General features: G+C 38.2%; 1 protein-coding gene across 1 annotated transcript in view; it reads left to right on the top strand.

Annotated features, from left to right (window-relative positions):
• CAND1 (cullin associated and neddylation dissociated 1) overlaps positions 1–2376 on the top strand; it is a 41979-nt gene extending 39603 nt beyond the window's left edge. Inside the window, exon 15 of the mRNA XM_044228999.1 lies at positions 340–2376. Coding sequence (XP_044084934.1) covers positions 340–564 — 225 coding nt within the window. The 3' untranslated portion in view covers positions 565–2376. The remainder of the gene's footprint in view (positions 1–339) is intronic.
• Positions 2377–24782: the final 22406 nt, after the last annotated feature.

Raw genomic sequence — 24782 nt, 5'->3', positions numbered from 1 at the left:
GTGATGAAGAATAATGAATAAACAGGGTAGCCAGAGAAGTTTTTTTGGAGGCCAGAGTAGGACTTGATAAGCAGGTAAGGCTCTGCGTCCCACTCTTTGTTTCAACCTGATGGCTCTGGATTTTGTTTTTTAAGGGGCTTGGTATAAAATGTTCCCTCAAAGGAAGAACAGCTACTGCTAAAACGTTTAAAAAAATAACTGTGTTTAGAGTAGGAAGAATGTACTTTTTGGACCTATAAAACAATGGTTTTGCTTTATTTACCAGAAATTTCTACATGCTTAAATTTTGTTCAAGAGTTGTCTTTATAACACACAGTATAAATTTACTCAATGTTACAGGTGAAGGCAAACTCAGTAAAGCAGGAGTTTGAAAAGCAAGATGAACTAAAGCGATCTGCCATGAGAGCAGTAGCAGCACTGCTAACCATTCCAGAAGCAGAGAAGAGTCCACTGATGAGTGAATTCCAGTCACAGATCAGTTCTAACCCTGAGCTGGCGGCCATCTTTGAAAGTATCCAAAAAGATTCATCATCTACTAACTTGGAATCAATGGACACTAGTTAGATGTTTGTTCAACATGGGGACCATTATATTGACCATATGATGCACTGAATTGACAGGTTAATCATAAGACATGGAAAGAAGTATTTAAGGCTTCAAAATGTTCCTTTTTTTTTTTTTTTTTTTTTCCTTCATGGAGACAGTTTGGCTCTCTTCCACTATTGTTTTTGTAGCATTTCTTTCAGAGACATGTATTTCCACAATCTCCAGAGATTGTAAAACCACTAATGTCTTAGTGGTTAGGGCAACATTTAAAAAATGGAAACTAAAAGTTAGGATTTATGGAGATAGGGTCCAGTATCTATTTGCCCTGTAATGTTTAGGATTAAAATGTTAAAATTTTGTGACCATGAATTTCTTTCTTTTATAAATTTTCTTTTAAAAATCAAAAATTCTACAAGATGAAAACCATGTTTTTCTTGTATAACTTTTTGTTTCAGCAACATAAATTGATTTTTAGCTGGCAGACAAGAATATCTGTGTAAGATTTGTTACATTTCAAAGGGTTTGGCAGTTTAAAAAAGAAAATAAGATTTATCATTTTTTAAGTATGGGGATTAATGATATCCCTGTTGCGCACACTAATTTTGCATGAACAAGTTTACAAATATGTATTGTCTGTAAAGCAGCATGTGCAGATTATTCATAATATCAAAAGTTAAAATAAGTATTATTGTATTAGTGCAATTTTCAGATATTTATTTTTGCACAGAAAACATATCTGGAGAGAGAGAGAGAGGGGAGTAAATTTTTGAAACTTTGGTTTTCTTAATGCCAGTGTGAATTTGCAGATGTTTTCAGCAAATCAAGTCACAATAACAATTTGCCACTTTTTCTATTATAAATTTTCTTACACATTTAAAATTTGAATATTTAAGTACTCAGTTTTTCTCAGTTACCCATTTGTGTGTGTGTGTTTCCACTTAGAAATTTTTAAAACCAGATGTTTTCTTTCATTCCCTTTGGATCCCTGCATTCCTTATCAAAGGATACAAATACTGTGTATGCTTTTGAATTTTATTTTTAGGAAAATTCTGAAGCTGACTATCACAGGTTTGTTAGCTAATACAGTATTTTCTTTTAGTTGAGTTAGATCCCCCCCCCCCACTTCTTGTAGAGCTAATTTACATATTGTATTTGGTAAGTGTTGCCTACTTTTCCTGATTAAGGGGTCTGAGCTGGGGGGAAACAAAGCTTTGCAGTACCTTATATTGTAGTTAAAATTTTATTTAACATATCCTTCAGTGAGCTCATTTCACACTGTAGCCTCTTCCTTCAAATTTGTGGTGCTCCTGTAACAGTAAGAACTAATTTCTGAAATAAAAGACATCTCCTAATGCTGTGCAAACATAGTTTACATGTATTGAAGGAGGCAGTTAAATTGACCAATTTAAGCAATCAGATATTTGAAAACTGCACCCTTTATTTTTGAAACTGTGAATTAGAAATACTTTCCTGCTGTGTAACTTCCTGCTTTGACATCCAAATATGCAGTGATTTTAATTGATAACATACTGTGGTTATTAGATTAACAGCTTGATTTCAAATGTTCAGATGATAATGCATAAGACATCATTACCAGTAAGGATTTTAGTACATTAACATAGAACGTTACATGAAGTTGGTGCCATTTCAAAAATGTGGCAGGTGATTCTCTTATACCATAATTTGCATAAAACTGTAATAGAAATTTATTTTGAGATGTCAGTATATTATGTACTATGCATTACCGTGGTATAGATGTTGTGGATATATTTAAGTATTTGGTTACATGGTTTCACAATAAATTACAATACTGCAGGCTCTAGGACCATATAGGAGACTGACATGCATATGTTGTGTGAATGTCTTAGTTAATTGTCTAAAGTTAAATCCAGATACTTTTCATGTATTGGATTTTTTTTTCTTTTTTAACTTCCAAGATGGTGTGGTTTTTAAGTCTTGGAAGGTGGCAGATTTTTCTAACATAGCTGAAAGTATCTTTTAATACTAGTAGTAGATATGGTTTTAGTGGTTTTTAAGAGAGATGTATATAGTTACATATATATATTTGACAAAATTAGAATTTGACAAAATTAAGAAAACCCATTGTAAATGCTGAGTCCTGATTACCACTGTACTTGTAGTGGTCATGTGAATACTAGAATGGAGGTTGCAAGGTACAGAGTCCGGTCATAGTCTGCCACTCACACTAGTACCTGTCATACACATATTATTAGGACCTTCTGATTAGGTTTCCATATGCAGGTCTCTCAGGAGAGCTACAGGTTACTAGAAAAAAGCTGTTTGCTGATTTTTCTTGAGGACACATCAACTATTCAGAACTTTTTTTTTTTTTCTTTAAGGTTAGTATGGGGTGTTGCACTTTGAGGTTATTTTATGAAACTAAAGTGGAAAGGAAATTTAGTATGACAAGGCCTAATCTAAAAATTTGCATATAAAATCAGTAGCACTGAATGATAATTTTTAAGAAGGTGGTCAGGTCTTCACATTAGTGATGGCTGAAGCTTCCTAACCACTGGGAATTAGAATGTTTAAAAGATAGAGGAGTATGATGACTTCGTGAAATGTTTGAATATTTACCAAAAAAATTTATGTATCCATAATTAACCAAATCAGTTTTTTTCCTAACACTTTTGTTGGGTAAATGGTAAATAATAGGGGCATATCTAATTTAACCAGTTCTTTTTTTTTTTTTTTTTTAAAGATTTTATTTATTTATTTGAGAGAGAGAGACCGTGAGAGAGAGCACAAGCGAGGAGAAGGTCAGAGAGCGAAGCAGACTCCCCATGGGGCTGGGAGCCTGATGTGGGACTCGATCCCGGGACTCCAGGATCACGCCCTGAGCCGAAGGCAGTCGTCCAACCAACTGCGCCACCCAGACGTCCCTAATTTAACCAGTTCTAAGGGATGTTTTGGTATCTTTATATATAGATCACTCTTGACAGCAAATACATAGGTCGAAGTTCATAAATACTCAAAATCCCTGGTCATTGAAACATTCAGTTAATAAACCATGTGAACTTTAGCCACATGACAGAGTAGATGGCAATACTTCACAATTAAAAATTTGAAGTAACATTTTCTGCCCACATTAAATTTTACCAAAAATTATAAATTAATTTTAACTGCCATTCTCTGCATATGTTATTCTTTTGATATTAAGAAGCTCAAAAGTTTTCCGCAAATTTTGGGTTCTAGCTTCTTAAATTGAATCTTACTTTTCAAATTACTGTGACCCCAGAGTCCTATCTTTTTAAAATCTTATTTAATCCTTTGTAGAATGGAAAAATGGATAATACAAGACCACTTCATATTACTGTTTGGAAAAAGGATATTCTGGTTTTAACTGACTTTTCCAGTTAATTAAATACAAAACTCCTTTGATACCTTTGGTTGGTTAAAATGGAACACAGAAGTATTTGGTGGCAGGCTTCCAAAAGCTTACAAAATAAGGCCATTTTCTTAAGAGATACAGAGTGAAATTGCTGCTTAGTACTAGAAAAATAAGATTTCGTGAACACCTACTGCAAGTTAGAGCAAGATTTATCAGCAACGTGTTTGTGCACTTACAAATTGTGATTTTTCATTGGACATCATAAAAGCCAACTTCAATTAAAACTACTGGAAGGAATATTGCAGGTAATTTTACTTTGTTAGATCCTGTGATGTCAGTGTGTGTCAGGTTTCAGAATAAAATTTTTAGTAGAGGGAGTCTTAATACCATGACCTCTTCATACCTTTTAATTCTGATCTTAAATGATTATCAGTGGTGATTTTGGCAAATTGTTTTACTTAGGTCTTGGAGGAAAAGCTTACATTCTGTGAACTAAAAATTTTCCAGATTAGGAAAATGAGTGTATATTTAGCCATTACCAGTAACTAATGGTTGATGCACATTGACTGTATTCCAGAATGCTCTCTCTCTCCCCCACACACATAAATCTAAAGAATTGTACTCCAGAACTGGGTAATGTATGGTACCATAATAACCTGTTTTTAATAGCCTGTATTAACCCTATTACTCTGTTATATACTCTGTACTTACCCTATTAATAGCTGTTTTACTTGTTCTGCAGATACTCCGCTTTTAGTATAAACCCCACTGCTTCCTTAACTACCTTAATATGATGGTAGTAGCTTACTATATTCCTAGTGTCATATTTTTAGAAGATTTGGAAATGTGTATTTTGTTTGGAATCATTATGATCTATGAACTAAGGCTTTCCTAAAACGGCTGGGAAAAAAACAAAACAAAACTCCTGGATCCTTATTCTAGATATAAAACCTATGCTTTCCTCCAGGATTTAGACTTCAGAGGAAAAATACATGTTCTTCTTAGATCAGGATTACTTACCCTTGGCACAGTTGATATTTTGGACTAGATAATTCTATGTCATGGAGGGCCGCCCTGTGCATTGTTAAGATACTCCCTTATCTCTACTCACTTAGATACCAGTAGTATTTTAACAACCAGAATTGTCCAGATACTGCCAAAATGTCCCCCACAGTGGACATTGGTGGGGAGGGGGTTAATGCAAAATAGCCCCCAATTAAAAACCACTGTTTCAGAGATTTCTTTATTACAGCTATAACCAACAGAACGGTACACGTAAAACCTCAGACCTTCTTGTGTCCATTTTCTTAAATACTACTTCTAATGAACCTATTTTCTTCCTAATCATTAAGTATATGATTTAGTGGAAATAGGTTTCTGCTCTGTAACCTCTGATGGAATGGATGGTCTTAAATCCCTTGAGGCACTGTTTTTTTCTGGCTACCAATTACTTTGTGCACACTTGGCAGGAGTATAAAGGAGCTGCTACTGGACAGGGGAGTATGAAGCAGTTGGGAGTGCTTTGGGATCAACGCGCTATGTAAAATGAAGTTTAGGTACAGTAGCCTTGTGCAACTAGTATATTTTCCTTGAGTTCTTCATGCATAGATTTCCAAAATTGTTCATACTCTATTCAAGCGAGTAGTCTATTAATTTACTTGATTGAACTAACGACTTGTTTCCAGTACTGGTAGTTTCCTGTTGAGTTACAATATGTGAAGTCCTGCCAAACGGGGGTCTTTTGAATTTTGAAAGCCCCTCTTAAACTCAAGCTGACTATAGCAGATTTTTGCTATTTTTCTAGGAGTAGTTGATGTAAGGAGACAAAATGCTTCTGTATGAATTTTGATACCCACACATAGGATTTTAAAGACTGATGATGGTAGGCATGTGGCAGAAGAACGACCACAAAACTGCCTCTTCTTTAAAAGCAGGCAGTGGAGCAAGTAGTCTGTGAAGCTTCCTAACCATCTCAGTACCACTTGGGAGAACTGGCATAGACCCAAAAAAGGTTTCTTTTCCTTTTACATGATGTTATTGAAATCTAATGAGCTTGATTGGCCCACCGTGTAAGTCCAGAATAACCTTGAAAATCATTCAGCCCTTAAAATTTACATTTAAAGGATTCCAAAATTAGTTCCAGCCTCCATCACCTTCTAAAGTAGTCAAGTCTTAGCCGATGACCACATGCTGCTGGTGAGATAAGAAGCCTCACTGCCGATTCGTGTACCGCCATAGCCCCTGCTCAACGTGTTCTGCAGTCAAGATTGATCTGTTCCCATGCTTCCATTTCTGTAAATGAATCCAAGGCAGAGCTAATTACCTTTTCCTCTCCTTCCACTTGGTACCTCCTACTCTTTACTACTATGTGCTTGATACTGGGGAAGACACACTGCATAATTACTATGAAATAGTGTTGTAATAGGGAAAACAGAACATTCTGTACGATTTGTATCAGGTTCTTCGTCTGGGGTTCAGAACAAACCTAAGCCAAAGAAGCTGTGTACCCCAGTGGGAACAGAGCTGGTGAAAGCATAGAGACACGGGGTCATGGTGTATTTAGAACTGAGTGGCTGTGGTTTGCAATAGAGTGAGGTGAGGGAAGGCAGATGATTAGGGGGCTTTGTAAACAGTTTGGCTTGCCAGCATCCCTGAAATTAAATCCCTAGAAAGACTTAAAAGCTAGGAAGTCATGTAATCAGATTTGTATTTTTGAAAAATTAGCTGTAGTTTAGAGAATGGATTAAATGGGAGGTAAGACATTTGTTGATGAATTGGGACAGAGTAATGCAGTGAGGGAAGGTTTTGCTGAAGAAGTACGGTTTGGAGAAGTCAGGATGTTTGAAATAAAAACTGACAGGAGAGCCATTTCCTGGGTATTGGAAGTATATACAATTAATACTGCAATATGAACGTTCTCCAAAATAGAGGTTTTACAACAACTTGTTTATTATTATACATGTCTGTTGTGGGTAGCATGGGGGGCTGGCTTCCCATCTCATTGGGACCCAGTAGGACCAGGATACCACTTGGAATGCTCTCCCTTGCTGTGGCAGAGGGAAAGTGAATCTCTCCCTCCTATTGCCTGTGCCTGACAATGACATCACTTCTGATCACATTTTGGTGGATATGAAGTCATGGCCATATATAATGACTGAACACTCACAAGGCATTTGTGAAAACAGTAAGCTCAGCTGAGTTCTGATTTTTTTTTTTTTTTAAAGAGGCAAGGGAGGTAGAGGAGGTATGTCACTTTGCATGTCCACCACAACTCAAAATTAGATGTTCCTCCTTCTATTACAAGTTGTTTTCAAACACCCTGCCACCAAGTTTTTCTCAAGCTTTTCCTTCACTTGCTGTCAGTGACTGACTCCTCTCTATCATCCATAGCTACCCTCAACCTTTCCAGAATAACAAATTGTGTTGGCCACTTCTAACACTGGCACTGAGGCCAATGAGAAGTAGATCACCTACCTCAAGTGCCTCCCCGCACCTCCTCCATTTCAAGTGTATTTTTCAAAAAAACTACACTCTAAAAGTGCCAGCTATGTTGGTGTCTTCTAACACATGTACATAGATACTTTTATTCCATATTCCAACCCTATGATTCTTACTTTTATCAACTTCTTTATTTTAACCAACCACTCTGAGGGCTACGGCTTAGATAATTGGATTCAGAGCTACTCAAACTTAACCTCTGGTAACCTACTCTTAACTACAACTTCCTGTCCAAATTCTGTGCTCACTGGCCCTAAACTGATCTTTGACTTCATGGAGTCCTGCAGTCGGGATTTTCCACTACTTTTTCTGAGTCCGTCCTAGCCTTCCGTTTTGCACCTCGCATTGACCTGGTTTATAAAATTACTTGTCCTCTTAAGGCATTTAAGGATGCTTACTCTTCCATTCCCTAAATCTTCCTTTAAGTTTTACACTTCGCTTTCTTCTCCATACCCAGCGGACTACCATTAATCTCATTTTATCGGTAAAATTAAGGTCGTCCCTCCACCTAAAATACTCACATCCATCCTTGTCTTCACTCATGTCCTTATCTCAGAGATTGTGTTGCTGCCCTGTAGCTCAACCAACCTCTCCCAGGTTTTGGTTTGTTAAATTGGTTCCTCATTTCTTCCCTTTATTCTCAATGCCACTTCCAGTGGTTCCATCTGCTCGACTCCAATGTACACTGAGGTCTCATCTAAAAAGTTTTATTGCATTGTCCACAGATGTCCTGTAACTGTAGAGGCAGAGATTTATTTGCTTTCCCAATTTCTTGACTTCTTTTCACTTAACATTCTAATCTGGCTTTCTTCCATCTGTTGGTGATCATCACAACAACCAACTTTAGTGATGTCTAAGATGCCAAAATGGCCTCCAGTCTTTTCCTTACTTGAATTCATTGATGCTAATACTGTTCATCACTCCCTTCACGAGACTACCTGTTCCTTCACTTCTAGGACTCTATGGTCTCCTAGAATTTCCTTATACCTGTGAGGCCACTGCATCCTCCGTTTCCTCAAATAACCGTTCCCCTGCCCTTTCAGTCCCCAGGCTCATGTAGACCGGTTTCCCCTTCTATCTGAAAGCAAGCTTCCTGTGAAACCTTTTGTAAGTCGACGGGGTAAAATGAAGACACAACTCTTGTGAACTTGTACGGAAACATTTGTGAGTGTCCCGAAACCCAAAAATAACCTCTTAGGCTTTTCTAATAGCTTAGGACACATCTTGCTAACAGTTATAAAAAATAAGCGGAGAGAAAGCACAGTTGCCCAAGGACACGGGTCAAAGCTATGGTAGCCTGAGCAGAGGTGCCGAGCATGGGTACCGGGGAGGAGGGAGTTGGTGACAGTGTGCACTGCCCTAGAACAGTTGCTCCTGTGAAACTACCACTGAAGGCTATTATCCGCTTTTCCACAAATGCAAAAGTCCTCTTTGGGTTTCTCTGGTTAGTGAGAACAGGTACTAATGTAGGTCTTTCAGATAAGCACAGTTGTATAACATGAACTTTTGAAAAGTAGGAATACCTACAATAAATAAGTCCTAGGTCAACTCCTCCATTCTTCATTGTTTGCATGTTGATTTTAGAATCTGCACACCTAGGGGCCCCATGGTGGCTCGGTTAAGTGTCTGCCTTTGGCTCAGGTCATGATTCCAGGGTCCTGGGACACACACAGACTCAAGTGTGTCCATTGAGCCCCCTGCTCAGCAGGGAGTCTGCTTCTCCTTCTCCCTCTGCCCCTCCCCCCACTTGTGCTCTCTCTCAAATAAATAAAATCTTAAAAAAAAAAAAAATCTGTATACCTAGCCCAGTCCATGATCCTATATTTCAGACTGTTACATCAAGTCATTGCTAGACACCTTGTAAAGGCATCTCAGACACCACATATCTAAAGCTGGACTCAGCATCTTCCCCCGGCTTTTCCTGTCTTTACGTCTTCGCTGAAGGCACTTCCTCTACCCAACCACTGAGACATCTCAGCACAAATCGGGATGCAGAATAATGCAAAGAATGAGGATTCTGCTGCCAAACGTCGCCTGGGTTTGAATGTCAGCTGATTATTAGTTTGATTCAGGTAAATTACTTAGCCTCAGTTTCCTCATTGATTAAAATAGTAGCTACCTCATGGGATTATTGTGAGGATTAACTAGAAATACTCGTGAAGCCCTAAAACTGCTGGGTACACAATAAGTGCTAGATAATTGTTAGCGCTTATTAGCATCCTGCCCATTTTATTTCCTAAATATTTCTCAGTTTCATCCCAACTACTCCTGACTCAAGACCTCGTTTCCTCCTTATCTACTGACCAGATTACTGCAAAGGCCTCCTAATAAGTATTTTTGTGTTCATTCACTCAGCAAGCTAAGTTACGAAGTGCTTTGTTAGGTCCTGCTGAACTGCAAGGGCAGGTGAGAGACAGAAGCTGGTAGAGGGTGTGCTGGTTGCCATGGCGAAACTGACATAAAGAAGCACCATAAAATTCTGTGTATAAATAGCTGTAGGAGACAGAGGAGATGACAAGGGAGGATACAATCCATTCTACATGGGTGGGGCAGAAAAGGTTCATGTACAAGATGGACTGTCTTGAGATAAGAGGTGTTCCTTAGAAGAGTGGTTTCAAATAAGGATGCATCACAATCACTTGGAGGGCTTCTTAAGACAGATTGCTGGGCCTTACCTCCAGAGGTTCAGGTCCAGCAGGTAGGTATGGGGCCCAGTAATTTGCATTTCTGATAAGTTCCCAGGCCACACTTTGGAAACGGCTATATTAAGATACCCAGAGAGCCTTCAGTCCCAACTCCCTTTTTCTACCCGCCAAAAGAATGGTCTTGACCATTTTGCAACCTTGGGGTACATCCTTCAGTTGTCCCTTTTTGCCTACAGGGCAAGTCCAATCTCCAGATCTGGCTACGTCTGCCCTTCTAGCTTTAGCATCTGTCACACCTAGGGCTCACCTTTATCTCTGGCAAGAAATACTTCCTGAGCAACCACTTTGTTCCTGACTTTCACAGCTTTGCTCAAGTTTAAAATACGCCTTTGACTGGAATATCTTGCTTTTTTCCTTTCCTTTATATGACTGGTTGCTGTCGTGTAGGCTGAGTCAAGGACTCCAGGATGTTTTCCTTACTGCCAAGTGACAAAAGAGGGCATAATCTAGGGGCCAGTTCCCATGTTTAGAGCCTTCCCATTTTTATACCTGTAATACTGTCCAATTTCTTTAAAAAGCACCTATTAACACTGAAAGTATTGCTATTCTTCATGCCAGTGCCTATGATTGCTGAATAGGGGAGGGTAAAGGGAAGAGCCAACTGAAACAACTGTTGGCAGATAGGACCTTATGTAAAACCAAATACTGTCAGCATCCCAGGCCCACTCTGTATTTAATGCCTCACTGCCTAGAGTCGTCTCTGGAGTTGGCTGGCTTGAAAGGATTCCTGTTTTGTCTAGTTTGTGACTTCTTTTATTCTGATGCCCTGTGCTTACTGTCTTCTAGAAATTTGCCAGAATTGCTGAAATACTTGGACATTTCCTTTTATATTTATTTTTATTTTATATATTATGTTTATATATTAATATAATTATAAATATAAATAAATATATAAAATATCTATAAAATAAATACTTTATATATTTATATTTTACAAATGTTTGCTGTCATCTCAGTAGAATTTTGAAACTGATTAAATAGTATGTGACATTTGTCTGCCGTCTTGCAGCTACTGTTCTCTCTTGTTCTTTTCTAATGCATTGAAGAGAAACATTGTAACAGTTGTTGAAAGCTCAGCCTGTAAACCCGAGTTCAAATCAGATTCTACCACTACTTAGTTGTGACACTTTGGCCAAATTATTAATGTCCTTAGGTCTGTTTCTTCATCAGTAAAATAGAATTGTGTAGACCAGTCTCAAAAGATTGTTAAGAAGGTTAGGGGTGCCTGGGTGGCTCAGTGGGTTGGGCCGCTGCCTTCAGCTCAGGTCATGATCTCAGGGTCCTGGGATCGAGTCCCGCGTCGGGCTCTCTGCTCAGCAGGGAGCCTGCTTCCTCCTCTCTCTGTGCCTGCCTCTCTGCCTACTTGTGATCTCTCTCTGTCAAATAAATAAATAAATATATAAATACATCTTTAAAAAAAAAAAAAGAAGGTTAACACACACACATACACGCCCACCCACACCATAGAGTACCTATTTAGAACTCAAATATATTTTGAAAATTACATTTATTCATAAATGAATGGCTTACAGAAGCATAATAGTCCACTTACAGATTTTCCTTATATTACTCCCATTGCTAACTAGTTGAGTTTTTTCCAAAGGGGATGAGAGGGATGCACTTTGAGGAGAACATTTTATAGCCGATTTTCAGATTTCTAGGATGATTCAATATTTAAACTATTAAAGCAGAAATTATGATACTAGAAAACTAAAATAATAAAACTATTGCGCTATGGGTGGTTATCAGAAATGATAACAAATAGTATCCTAAATGATGAAACATGTGATCTAGAGCAAGGTGCTAGACCACCAGCATTATAATATATCATTGTTTTAGAGGTTTAAGAAAAATGAAACAAAGCAAAAAAAGGTAATGAATGCTATTATTTAGAAAAGAGAGAGAAGGGGGTTGTTCAAGATGGCAATGAAGGAAGGTCCTACACCCACCTCCTCCCATACACACATCAGAGTTACACCTACATATGAAAAAATTTGCTCTGAATAAGGCCTTAAGGCTAGCTGAGCAGTTCATTCACGGTGGCCAACAAGGAGAAGGGACCACATCCAGTTGGGTGTTAGAGGCTGACACGTGGTCTCACCATAACCCCCAACCCTGGTGCAACAACCCACAATTAGGAGGGAAAGCATAAATAAGGAACATCTCATTGAGGAGTGAAGAATTTGTACCCAACATCAGACACCCAAACTTTTATCACCTGCACATGAGGGATGACCAACCCCCCACCAATATCGGGCTTTAAAAAGCAATAGCACATTATGTTGATGAGATCCAAAGGAGACAGTATAGAAATGCCTTTTAAAAGGCTAACACATGAATTACTCATCCTAAAGGTCAGCACAAAAGCAGCCATTTGAAGGGTCCCCAGACATTATTATGTGAAAGAGCTTCATTGGCTAATCTTAAAGCATAACTGGTAGGAGCAGAGACCTGTTGAGATACTCTAGGAAAAACAAAGGAACTAGTAAGAGCCAGTTTCTTTTTTATCTTAGGTGGTGTCATATTCATGGTCCAGTTCTGCCACTATCAACAGAGTCGGTATATCCTGAGGGAAAGATTTGCACTAAACTGATGCCTTGGTTTTTATGGCTAAGACCAGAATATGCTATTTGTCGGCTGATTCTGAAGGCCAGGGAGGTTAAAATTCAAAATAGATTAAAAAAAGCATACAACTCAACACCAAACACCCTAATAGCTTAAGTGAAAACAAAAATGGGCACGGGACCTAAATAGGCATTTTTCCAAAGACAACATACAGACCGCCAACAGACATATGAAAAGATGCTCAACATCACTAATCATCAGGGAGCTGCCAATTAAACCCACGACATGTCAACTTCACACCTGTCAGAATGGCTAAACTTAAAAAGCACAGGAAATGAGTGTTGGGCAAGGATGTGGAGAAAAAGTAACCTTCATGTGCTGTTGGTGGCAATGTCAATTGTGGAGTCACCGCAGAAGGTCTCTCAGAAACTTAAAAATGGAATTACTGTAGGCTGCAATAATTCAACTACTAGGTATTGACCCAAAGGAGATGAAAATACTAAAACTAAGAGATACATGCACCTATATGTTTCTTGCAGCATTATTTACAATAGCCCAGATATGACAGCAACCCAAGTATCCAATCAGAGATGAATGGATAGGGAAGATGTGGTATCTACGGACAATAGAATAGCGTGCAGCCACAAAAAGGAATGAAATCTTGCCATCTGCATGATGTGGATGGACCTAGAGGGCATAAGGCTAAGTGAAATAAGTCAGCCAGAGAAAGACAAATACCATATTTCATTCAAATGTGGCATTTAAGACAAAATGGGAACATACAAAGAAAAAAGAGACAAATACACAAAACACAAATTCTTAAATACAAGAATGGACTGATAGTTGCCAGATGGAGATGGCAGGGGGAGAGGGTGGTGGAGAGCGAATGGGTGAAAGAGATGAAAAGCATTAAGAGTACACTTATCTTGAGAAGCACAGCAAAATGCGTAGGACTGTTCAATTATCACATTGCACATCTGCAACTACTAGAACACTGTACATTAATTGTACTTCAATTTAAAAAAACCATCAGGAGGAGAAAATACACTCAGAGGACCATATTTACCAAAAACAAAAATCCAAGTATTAATAAACCCACACAGTTCAAACTGGTATTAAGGATTCATTGTATCAGCACAACACTAAAGAAATTCATCAGATCACGAAGGAACAGAGCAAGGCAGAAGAAAAAGAACAGAGAGGCATTACAGAAACAGCCAGAAAATAGTTAATCACAAAATGGCAATACGCACATACCTCTTGATAATTCCTTGAAATGTGAATGTACTAAATGCTCCAATGAAAAGACAGAGTGGCTGAATGGTTGGCAAAACCACACTCATTTGTCTGTGGCCCAAGAGAGACTCACATCAGATGTGAGGACACAGACTGAATGTGCAGGGATGCAAAAATATATTCCATGCAAATGGAAACCAAAAGAACCTGAAGGAGCTATACTTCTATCAGACAAAGTAGATCTGAATGGGAAGGCTCTGACAAGAGACAACAAAGTGCATTATATAATAATAAGGGGTCAATCCCACAAGAAGATATGATGATATTTGTAAACATTTGTGCACCTAATATCTTACATATCTTAAGCCAAATTTAAAGGGCAAAAGGTTGAAACAGAGTGACAGAACAGCAGCAGGGGACACTAATACCCCACTTACATCAAGAGATAGGTCATTCATCAGACAATCAATAGGGAAACACATCAGCCTTAAATGACACATAGGCCAGATGGACTTCATGGACATGTGTAGATCACCTCATCCCAAAGCAGCAGAGTACACACTTGCTCATAAGCACAATGAATATCCTCCAGGTCAGACCCTATGTTGGCTCACACCACAATCCTCAATACACTTAAGAAGACTGAAATCATGTCAAGCATGTTTCCCAACCACGGACCCGGGACATTCAAAATGAAGTACAAGAAGGAAACTGAGAAATTCACAACTACGTAGTGATTAAACTGTGTGCTCCTGAGCAACCAATGGATCAAGGAAGAAATCAAGAGGAAAACTAAACAAAACAATACAAACCCTGACATAAGTGAGAATGGACTGGCATCATACCAAAACTGATGGGGTACTGATGAGGCAGTTCTAGGAAGGAAGTTCTGAGCAGTATGTGCCTACCACAAGAAACCAGGAAGATCCCAAACACCCAAAGTTTACAACACCTCAAAGAATTAGAAAGAGAAGTACAAAAATGAACCCCAAAGTCAGGCAAAGGAAGGAAATAATGAAGAACCCCATGGAAATAAAGGCAACGGAGTCTTAACAAGGCAGGAGGAAAGATCAATGAAACTAAAAGCTGGTTCTTTGAAAACAGAAACAAAATCGACACAACCTTTAGCTAGACTTACCAAGACAAAAAAGAGAGGCCTCGAATAACATCAGAAATGAAAGGGGAGACATTCCAACTGATACCACAGAAATGCAAAGAATCATAAGAGACTTCTACAAGCAATTGTTTTCAGAAAACATGGGACACCATGGAAATGGATGAATTCCTGGAAACCTATAACCTCCCAAGACCAAATCCTCTAGAAATAGAAAATTAGAATAGACAGAGTACCAGTACCAGCCTGACTCAGTAATCAGAAGCCTCCCAACAAAAATCCAGGACAGGCGGCTTCACTGGGCAGTTCTACTTAGTGCTTGAAGAAAACAACTTCTCACACTTGTCCCCAGAGAAGAGGTGAGGAAACTTTCAAACTTATAAGGCCAGCATCACCCTGTTAGCAAAACCAAGGCACCCGCTAGAGAGAAAAATAGAGACCAATATGCCCAGCAAACAGCGCTGTAACAAACAAAACAACAAAATACTGGCAAAGCAAATTCAACAGTACATTACAATAGTCGTACATCATGATCCATGGGGATCTCTTCCTGTGATGCAGAGACTGTTGAACATCCATAAATCAGCATATGTGATACACCACATTAATAAAACAAAGCACAAAAATCATATGTTCCTTTCAACAGATTCAGAAAAAGCATCTGAAAGCAAACCTCTACATCTGGTTATAACCAAATCTCTCAACAAATTGGGCGGAGAGGGAATGTATTTCGGTGTACTAAAGGCCACATACGGCAATGCCAGTGATTACATCACACTCAAAAGTGCAAAGTGCAATGTTTTTCCTGTAAGGCCATATAAACCCACAATAAACACCATAGTCAATAGTTCAACTGAAAACAAAAATGAGCAGAGGACCGGAATAGAAATTTTTCCAAAGATGACACCCACATGGTCAACACACACATGAAAGATGTTCTAGGTCACTGATCATCAGCGAAATGCAAATCTAAATTAAAAAACCACAATGAGATATCACCTCACACCAGTCAGAATAGCTAATATAAGAAACTCCAGAAATAAGAGTTGGCAAGGATGTGGAGAAAAAGGAACCCTTATGGACTGTTGATGGGAATGCAAGCTGGTGTAACCACTATGAAAAATGCTATGGAGGTGCCTCAAAAAATAAAAAAATAGAAATACGATAGGACCCAGTAATTCCTCCTCTGGGTATTTTCAGAAGACAATTACAACACTATTTCAAAAAGACATGCGCTCCTGTTTACTGCAGGATTATTTACAACAGTCAAGACACTAAAGTAGCTGCTGAAGTATCTATCAAGGGATGAATGGATAAAGAAGAGACAGTATGTGCATGTACATTATACATAAAATGGGCTATTACTCAGCCTCAAAAAAGTATGACATCTTGTCATTTGGGACAACATGGATGAACCTAGAGGGTATTAGGCTAAGTGAAATCAGTTGGGCAGACAAAGACAAATGCCATATGATTTCAATTATATCTTGAATCTAAAAAGCAAAGCTGGGGCTCATGGGTGCCTCAGTCCATTGAGTGTCCGACTCTCGATTTGGGCTTAGGTCATGATCTCCATTGGGGTCATGGGAACAAGGCCATGGGAGCAAAGCATTTGACTCTGTGTTCATGGGGAGTCTACTTGAGATTCTCTCCCTTCCCCTGCCCCTCCCCCATGGTCACACTCTCTCCCAACTAAATCTTTAATAATAGAAACCAAACAAGTGAACAACAGAAAGAACCAGACTTATAAATACAATGGGCAAACGGTGGTTCTCACAGTAGAGGGGTGTGGTGGTGCAGGTGAAATTTATATGTCAACTATACTCCAATTAAAAAAGAACATTCTAGAAGGAAACAGGCAGAAAGCTCCTTGACATCATCTTGACAGTGATTTTTTTTTAATCCGACAACAAAAGCAAAAGCAACAAAAGCAAATAAGCAAAAGTGGGACTACATCAAATTAAAGACTTTTGCACAGCAAAGAAATGCATCAACAAATGAAAAGGCCATTTGCTGAATGAGAGAAAATATTTTCGAATCATGTATCTGATAAGGGGTTAGTATGCAAATTATATAAAGAACTTGTACAACTCAATAGAAAAAAAAATAATCCAGTTAAAAAATGGGCAGAACCTCTGAATAGACATTTTCCAAAGAAGACATACAGATGGCCAATAGGTACATGAAAAGACTCTCTTCATCTTTCATCATCAGGGAAATGCAGATCAGGGAAATGCAGAGGTTGTAAGATACAACCTCATACCCATTAGAATGACTATTATCAAAAGACAAGAAGTAACAAGTGTCAGTGAGGCTGTGGAGAAAAGGGAACTTCTGTGCACTGTTGCTGGGAATGTAAATTGGTACAGTCACTACAGAAAACAGTTTGGAAGTTTCTAAAAGAATTAAAACTAGAACCCCCTTATGATCCATCAATTCTTACTTCTGGGCATTTATCTAGAGAAAAGGGTATATGAACCCCATGTTCACCGCAGCATTATTTACAATAGTCAAAATAGGGTAACAACCTAGGTTGGACGGAAGGATAAATGGATAAAGAAATCATCACACACACACACACACACACACACACACACTCTGAAATATTATTCAGCTTAAAAAAGAAATAAAATCTTGCCATTTGCAGCACAATGTATGACTCTCAAGGGCATCATGCTAAGTGAAATAAGCCAGACAAAGACATATACTGTGAGATCTCTATTATAGGTGGAATCTAAAAAGAAAGAAAAAGAAAAAAAGGCAAGCAGATAGATACAGGGAACACCTTGGTGTTTGCCATAGGTAGGCAGGCAAATGGGTGACTTGTTTTTTATTTTTAGTTTAAATAAAGTGATTAGAAACATTTTTAAGTAATTTGTAAGCCAATTGTTCTTTTCTTCCCTTTTTGGTTTTGATCACATTAAAATGTTCCTATTACAAGTTTGATATATTTAGCCTTACTGCATCTTCAGCTACCGTTCCTAGGGTGTGAATGGGGATCAATATGGGTCAGGTGGTCTCTGCAGTTTCCCTGTTAATGAACTTCATCCTCAGTCTGGCCCCATGGGTGCTGCCTCACGAGGGAACCATGCTGCAGACCAGCTGGACATCCAGGAGGCTACTGCACTGTTGTCCAGGTTTCAAGGCACATTGCCTGTCATTTCCTTTTGCCTAGAATTTTTTTATGTAAATTATGTTTCTTTTACTATTATTAATGTATATTTCTACGAATAACTTATTGCTTAAAGAAACATTGTTTTCAATCTGAAAATCACGAGAATGCACTCTAGATCCTCTAAGTCATGATTATGCTGTCATTGACCTTTCCTGAGGGTGAGAAGGTGGGGGCTGGATATGCAGCAAAACAGGACCCCTTATTCTCAAGTCCAGATGGCACAGGCAATCCTCAGATTCTTAACAGATACCTTATTTGTCTAAGTTATAAACATGTTTTATATCTGGGATTGAAAGACTTCTTTAAGACGGTGTTTTGGGAGAGAGGATTAGGATAGCCCTACAGGTTAAGTCAGCTGTAACAGGCTTCAAAAAATTATATATAATTTAAAAATGTTTTAAATTTTATATTTAAAATTTATATATAATATATATTTTATAATTTATTTATATTTACATTTATATAAATATAAATTTATATTTATAATTTTATATTTTAAAATATATTTTAATAATACCTACAATGGGAAAAATATCCAAACAATATAGAACTTAATAAAAAGTCTCCTGTAGTCAGGATTAGATTAATAAATGCAGTGAAAGTCAGTTACATCTGTTTTGCCTATTATTTTTGAAATAAAGCATAAACCCTCAGAGGTTTATGAGTTTTTGATACTGTGCCCAAATGACCTATCTTGTCATTTTGGCTCTTTTTTGGAGACTACCTCTGTGTCTTCCTTTCTCTTATTTTGCTCTTTCCTTTCTAACCAAAATATACCCCGGGCCACCCCACTGGCCCAGCTGGCCCCCTGTCCTTCACCACAACTCCCCAGTATCTTTCTCCAATTTGCTCTTTATGTGGCTTTTCTATCCTTAACAACCATAATAAGGATAAAGGACTTGTGATCTATTTTTGAGTAAATTAATTTTTTTTAGAGGTAGTTGAATGTTATTACATATCTTTGGTGGTGAGAGGGGTGGTGGTGGAAATTATTTTTTTCCTCTTGATTCTTTGGTCTCTGTAGATCTGACGCCCTGATAGAAAAGAATTACCAGTATTTGATGCTCACTGAGTATCGGCTATAACATTTCTGAATGCTTCACAGAAATAATTATAAAAATGAGTTTGTCAGCATTTTTTATTTTGATGACTGTTGTAATAGTCTTAGGTGTGGGAATGTAAGTACATATCACTAACCACTTCTAATTAACTATGAAGGAACTGAGGTGATTAATGGGGATCGAAAGGAATTTTTTCTAAAAATAAATATTAAAAATAGTTTATGCCATCCATTGTGATATTAAGCTGTTGGGCTTTTATACTGTAATAAAAATGGGAAAATATTTAATATATGATATTTAAAAGTCAAATAAAGTATTTTCTAGATTAAGAAATTTTAGAACATGATATTAGTATGTTTCAAAATCTAGAAAAATTGAAGGCTTTTCCAGAATGCTTATAGACTTATTTTATAGATCTCTATAGTTTTTGCTTATTGAAGTTAATTTTTTCCTTCAAGTATATATTTACTATAAGACTTTTAAATACTTTCAAGAAAAGAAATGATTTAAAATTCCATGATTCCGTAAGATAAATAGGGCTAAAAATAGCTAACTGAAATGAAACCATGGAAGGTGATATCCTAGTTTGTTCCATTAAAAAATATAAATGGAGTTTGGAAACTATCATCCACAATTGATTAGAAGTTGCATAAAAATTCATTTTCAATTGATAACACTATGAAGTTAAATATTCTATTATAATAAAACATCTTTATTATCACAATGCTCAGAAGCACCTTTTATTTCATTTTTATTTTTAAAAATATTTTATTTTTAAAAAGATTTTATTTATTTGTCAGAGAGAGGGGGAGAATGAGTGAGCATAAGCAGGGGGAGTGGCATGCAAAAGGTGAAGTAGGCTCCACTGAGGAAGGAGCCCAATGCAGGAATTGATCCCAAAACCCTGGGATCACGACCAGAGCAGAAGGCAGATGCTGAACTAACTGAGACACCCAGACATTCCTTGTTTTTGTTTTTTTTAAAGTAGGCTCCACCATCCAGCATGGAACCCAACATGGGGCTCAAACTCATGACCCTGAAATTAAGACCTGAGCTGAGCTCAAAAGTCAGATACTTAACCAACTGAGTTACCCAGCCACCCTTCAGAAGTGTCTTTTAATGGTTAGAAGCAAGCTTACATATGATGTCCAAAATAATGTTTTATTCTCAATATAATAATGTCATCAAAATTTTGAAAATACAAAGAAAAAAATTATGATTCGTTCCTTTAAAATACAGTATTGTGATTTTTTCCCCAGAATTTTCTATGCGTAGATTTTTCTTATATACAATCGTCAACAAGCAATACATATAATTTTAAACTATGCTGTCTATAGTTACTGTTATATAGTAATCAATTTCCCATTCATTAAAACTTATTTCTAGGGGCACCTGAGTGGCTCAGTGATTAAGTGTTTGCCTTCACAGGTTGTGATCTCGGGGTCTTGGGATTGAGCCCCACATCGGGCTGTTTGCTGGGGTTAGGGGGAGTTGCTTCTCCCTTTCCCTGCTGCTTCCCCTGCTTGTACTTTCACTCTCCCTCTCTCTCTGCCAAATAAATACATTTAATTAAAAAAACCCTTATTCCTAATTTAGTTTTAGTAGTTCATGGAGTGGATGTACCATAACTTAGTTATTGATCCTTTTATTGTTTCAATTTCTTCTTGTATAAATTTAAAAAAACCTATCATTTATCTATCTAGTTATAGTTAAAATGTTCATGTTTTGAGGTTGCTGTTAGAATAAACTTCCAAGAGTAAAATTACTAGATCAAATGGTTATTCAAGATTTTTATGTAAGTTTTTTAAGTTGATACTACCAAAAACAGTCCAGTAATTCCAACCATAGATCAAATGCTGCAAAATTTGGTACACAGAGACTACAACTCATAAGCAAAGACTAAATCTTCAATTTCCCAATCCATACTTCAATTTCTAATAGATGTCTTCAGCGCAAAGAATAAAAATTATATTGCCGCCCTACACAAAAGCAGGTACTCATTTGCTACTATTTTTTTTTTTAATATATATGTTTAGTTTTCCATATTTTACTCGCTAAATCCCTTTCATTGCTTCTGGAACATTTTATAATTTCTTTGTAAATACTGCAAGTTTTTCGAAAGTACCAGGATTAAAGCTGTAGGAGAAACCAGACATTGGTGCTCTTTCCACAGTGTGGAAGGGACAATGGGAAGCTGCAACCCAGCTGTGTGCTACCCCTGCAAACCTCTCTCCATCTCTGTGTGTCTGCAGATTGGTTCCTGCAGAGGGAGAAGGTTGGGGGTAGGCAGGTGAGCAGAAGTGAGCTATGTGGCCTTGAACCATTTAGGTCTGTAAGAAGAAGATATGCCTTCTGTCTGTTGCTTTCTTCACCCTCCATGAGAAATCTGAGTAGCTCTAGCTGCGAGGTCACTGAATCCTAGTGGGGACCCCTCACTCCACCACCTCTTTGTGTTTAGGAACCCTTCCAAGTCCTGGCAGTGAGACCACACGCAGACCCACCGACCTTTTTTTCAACTCTCTGGGGCCAAAAAGGATACACTCACTGGAGTCCTTGGGTGCCTTCTGGGATACTCCTGTAATGAGGGGGAACTTGGGAGGGGAAGGTTGTCCCACCAGTGACTACCCTCATACAATTGTCCTCTTCTTGCCTGTGTGAGGCAGAACTCCTCTCAATCTGGACATGGAGGACTTACTTCCCAAAATTCGGATGCGAAGTTGAGCACCGGTCACTCTCCTGTGGGATCTCCAAATGGAGGAGGGAGTCCACCTGCAAATTCAGCCCAAGGAGGAGGGGCAGTGTGCTGTGAAATCTGCTTTTCCAGTTTACTAGAATCTTCTCTCCCTCCCCTCAGCTTGAGGGCTTTTCTTAAAAGGACAGGATGAAACTGGTTTGGCCATCTCAGATCCATTTTCAAATCTTCACTTTCTCATACTTAAACTTGTCACTCTTGAACTTGGGAGACAAGCATTTCTTATATACTTTTTGGTTTCTTTCTTAATTTATTCTAAAATCCCTCCTAGTATATTGGGGTCCCTGCATTTCTAAGTTTAAATGGGAGATAATCACAGGGGTGGGGGTGAAGAAAATAATTAATACTTCCAAGTAGTATTCTAGTTCACTTTTTTTCTTTCAAAAAATAGCACTAGATTTTGGTGAGTGCTGTGAAATGTGTAAACCTGGCGATTCACAAACCTGTACCCCTGGGGCTAATAATACATTATATGTTAATAAAAAATAAAAAAAAATTAAAATAAAGCACTAGATTATAGCCTCTGTTATGTATGTATTGTAGTTTCTAAAATGTCAAGAATTTGTCACATCAATACATATACATTTGAACTTTCACTTTAATATCGTTACTGAAATTCATTGTCTGAAGTCCATTATTTAAAAAAAAATCTAAATGTCCTTATTGTTAGATATTTAAGTTATTTCTAATCTTTATGATTAAAAGAACACCCTGGACATACTTGTAGTAAATTTCTGCACATATGCATAAATACTTCCTGAAAATGGAATTGCTGGAGAAAAGCTTATGCACACAGGAAGATGACTTCTTAATATGTGGTGTCCAAATGGCCAGCAAAACTCCACACACTTACACCTGAACCAGCAGGCTGAACATGTCCATTGCCCCCACTCCCACTAATACTGGGTATTATCATCATGGCCAACTCCTGAAGAGCAGGATGCTATTAGCTATAAACTGGATAAGCAGGCAGATCCTGCTGTCAGGAGAACATTTAGTCCTACTTTTCCGGAAGTGTGATGCCGTCGCGTGTACAGGGAATTGGTCTTCACGGACTCCAAAAAGGAAGTTAATTTTTCTACTAAAGGTGCTTTAAAATTCTTTCCATAGATTTAGTACCCAGACTGACCTGTCAAAGAGTCCTGAGACACAATACTCTAACCATAGCAAAAGGCAGTTAGTTACTGGCAGGAAATGTAGGATTAGACCTCGTCTTTGCTGCTTTCCCTCATTACCTTCTCCTTTGCAAGGACTTGGTCCTGTGCTCAGATTTCTCCAACTCTCTATTTCCCATCATGCTCTCCTGGGAAAAATGATAATCTATGCAGAATTTTCACCAGGACTCCTCTTCACAGGTTTCGAGAAACATTACCCCATATTTGTCCTTAGAGTCGTGGCAAAATATTCATCAATTTGGGGGAGATACTGCTGAATTGTGATGCCAATGGTATGGATCAAAGGTATTCTTGGATTGAAAAGCAAAACAAAACAGCCTGGGACAAAAAAGCAAAGAGAGGGGCGCCTGGGTGGCTCAGTGGGTTGAGCGCTTCGGCTCAGGTCATGATCTCAGGGTCCTGGGATCGAGTCCCGCATCGGGCTCTCTGCGCAGCAGGGAGCCCGCTTCCCTCTCTCTCTCTCTCTGCCTGCCTCTCTGTCTACTTGTGATCTCTGTCTGTCAAATAAACAAATAAAATCTTAAAAAAAAAAAAAAAGCAAAGAGAAAGAAGAGGCAGATTTCAGAATGCCTTTTCTTTTTTCTGTATTCTTTATCTTTGCTCATAGCATTATCTCCTACCTGGTCAATCTGATAATCTCCCACATTCTCTCATGCATCCCTCTCTGAATGGCTGTGATCACTATCAGTTCTTAGTTCTACCTCCTAAAAATACTTCTTTTGATGTCCCTCATGTTCTTTGCCCTGATTTGGTAATAGTCTTCTAATTGGTTTTCTGACTGTCCCAGTAGGGGGGAGGACAGATTGGAAGAAGAAAGAAATCAATGTTGTTTTTCTAAAGTAAAATATTTGATTATATTCATCCCTCACTTAAAATCTCATGGTAATTTCCCATTGCTTAGAGATAAATATAAATCTTGAGCTTTTTATTGTTTTCTTGTCTTTTACAAGCTTCCTCCAATCTTCCTGTCCTGTCCCATGTCCATGCCCTTTATCTCCCACTTCCCCTAATCTAGATGATTTAGGTTTAAGCATCCCCTGCTTAGTCCATGCAATTTCATAAGCTATTACTCTTTTTTGGATGCCCTTGTTGCTATTTTCCCCACTCCTGGCGCAGCCAGACTCATCTGCCAGACTTGTCTGAGTGATACGTTTTCTTTGAAACCTTCCCCAACTCCCCCTGGCAGTTAGTTGTTACCCCTGCTGTTTTCCTGTAGGCGTGTTTTTCATTAGCACATACTTATTGACTGCTTAATATGTTTAAAGCATTAAGGCTCAAGGATGAAAAAGATATAACCTCTGACCTCAAAGAGGGTCCGCAGGCTAGTGGGGATGCTTAAGTTGAGTCTTAAGAATATAAAATAGTGGGGGCACCTGGGTGACTCCATCAGTTAAGTGACTCTTGGTTCAGTTCAGGTCTTAATCTCAGGTTAGATCTGGTACCCTGATGGGCTCCATGCTTAGTACGGAGTCAGCTGAGGTTCTTTCTTCCTCCCTCTCTATACCTTCTCCTTACTCTCTCTCCCTCTCTCTCTCAATAAATAAATCTTAAAATAAAATAGTGGATGACCATGTTTTAGTTGTCTAACAGCCATTTACCCTAC

The sequence above is a fragment of the Neovison vison genome, chromosome 12 (genome assembly GCF_020171115.1).
Source record: "Neovison vison isolate M4711 chromosome 12, ASM_NN_V1, whole genome shotgun sequence".
Lineage (NCBI taxonomy): Eukaryota > Metazoa > Chordata > Mammalia > Carnivora > Mustelidae > Neogale > Neogale vison.
The sequence above is the reverse complement of the archived record's forward strand: the minus strand, read 5'-3'. Positions and strand labels throughout refer to the sequence as shown.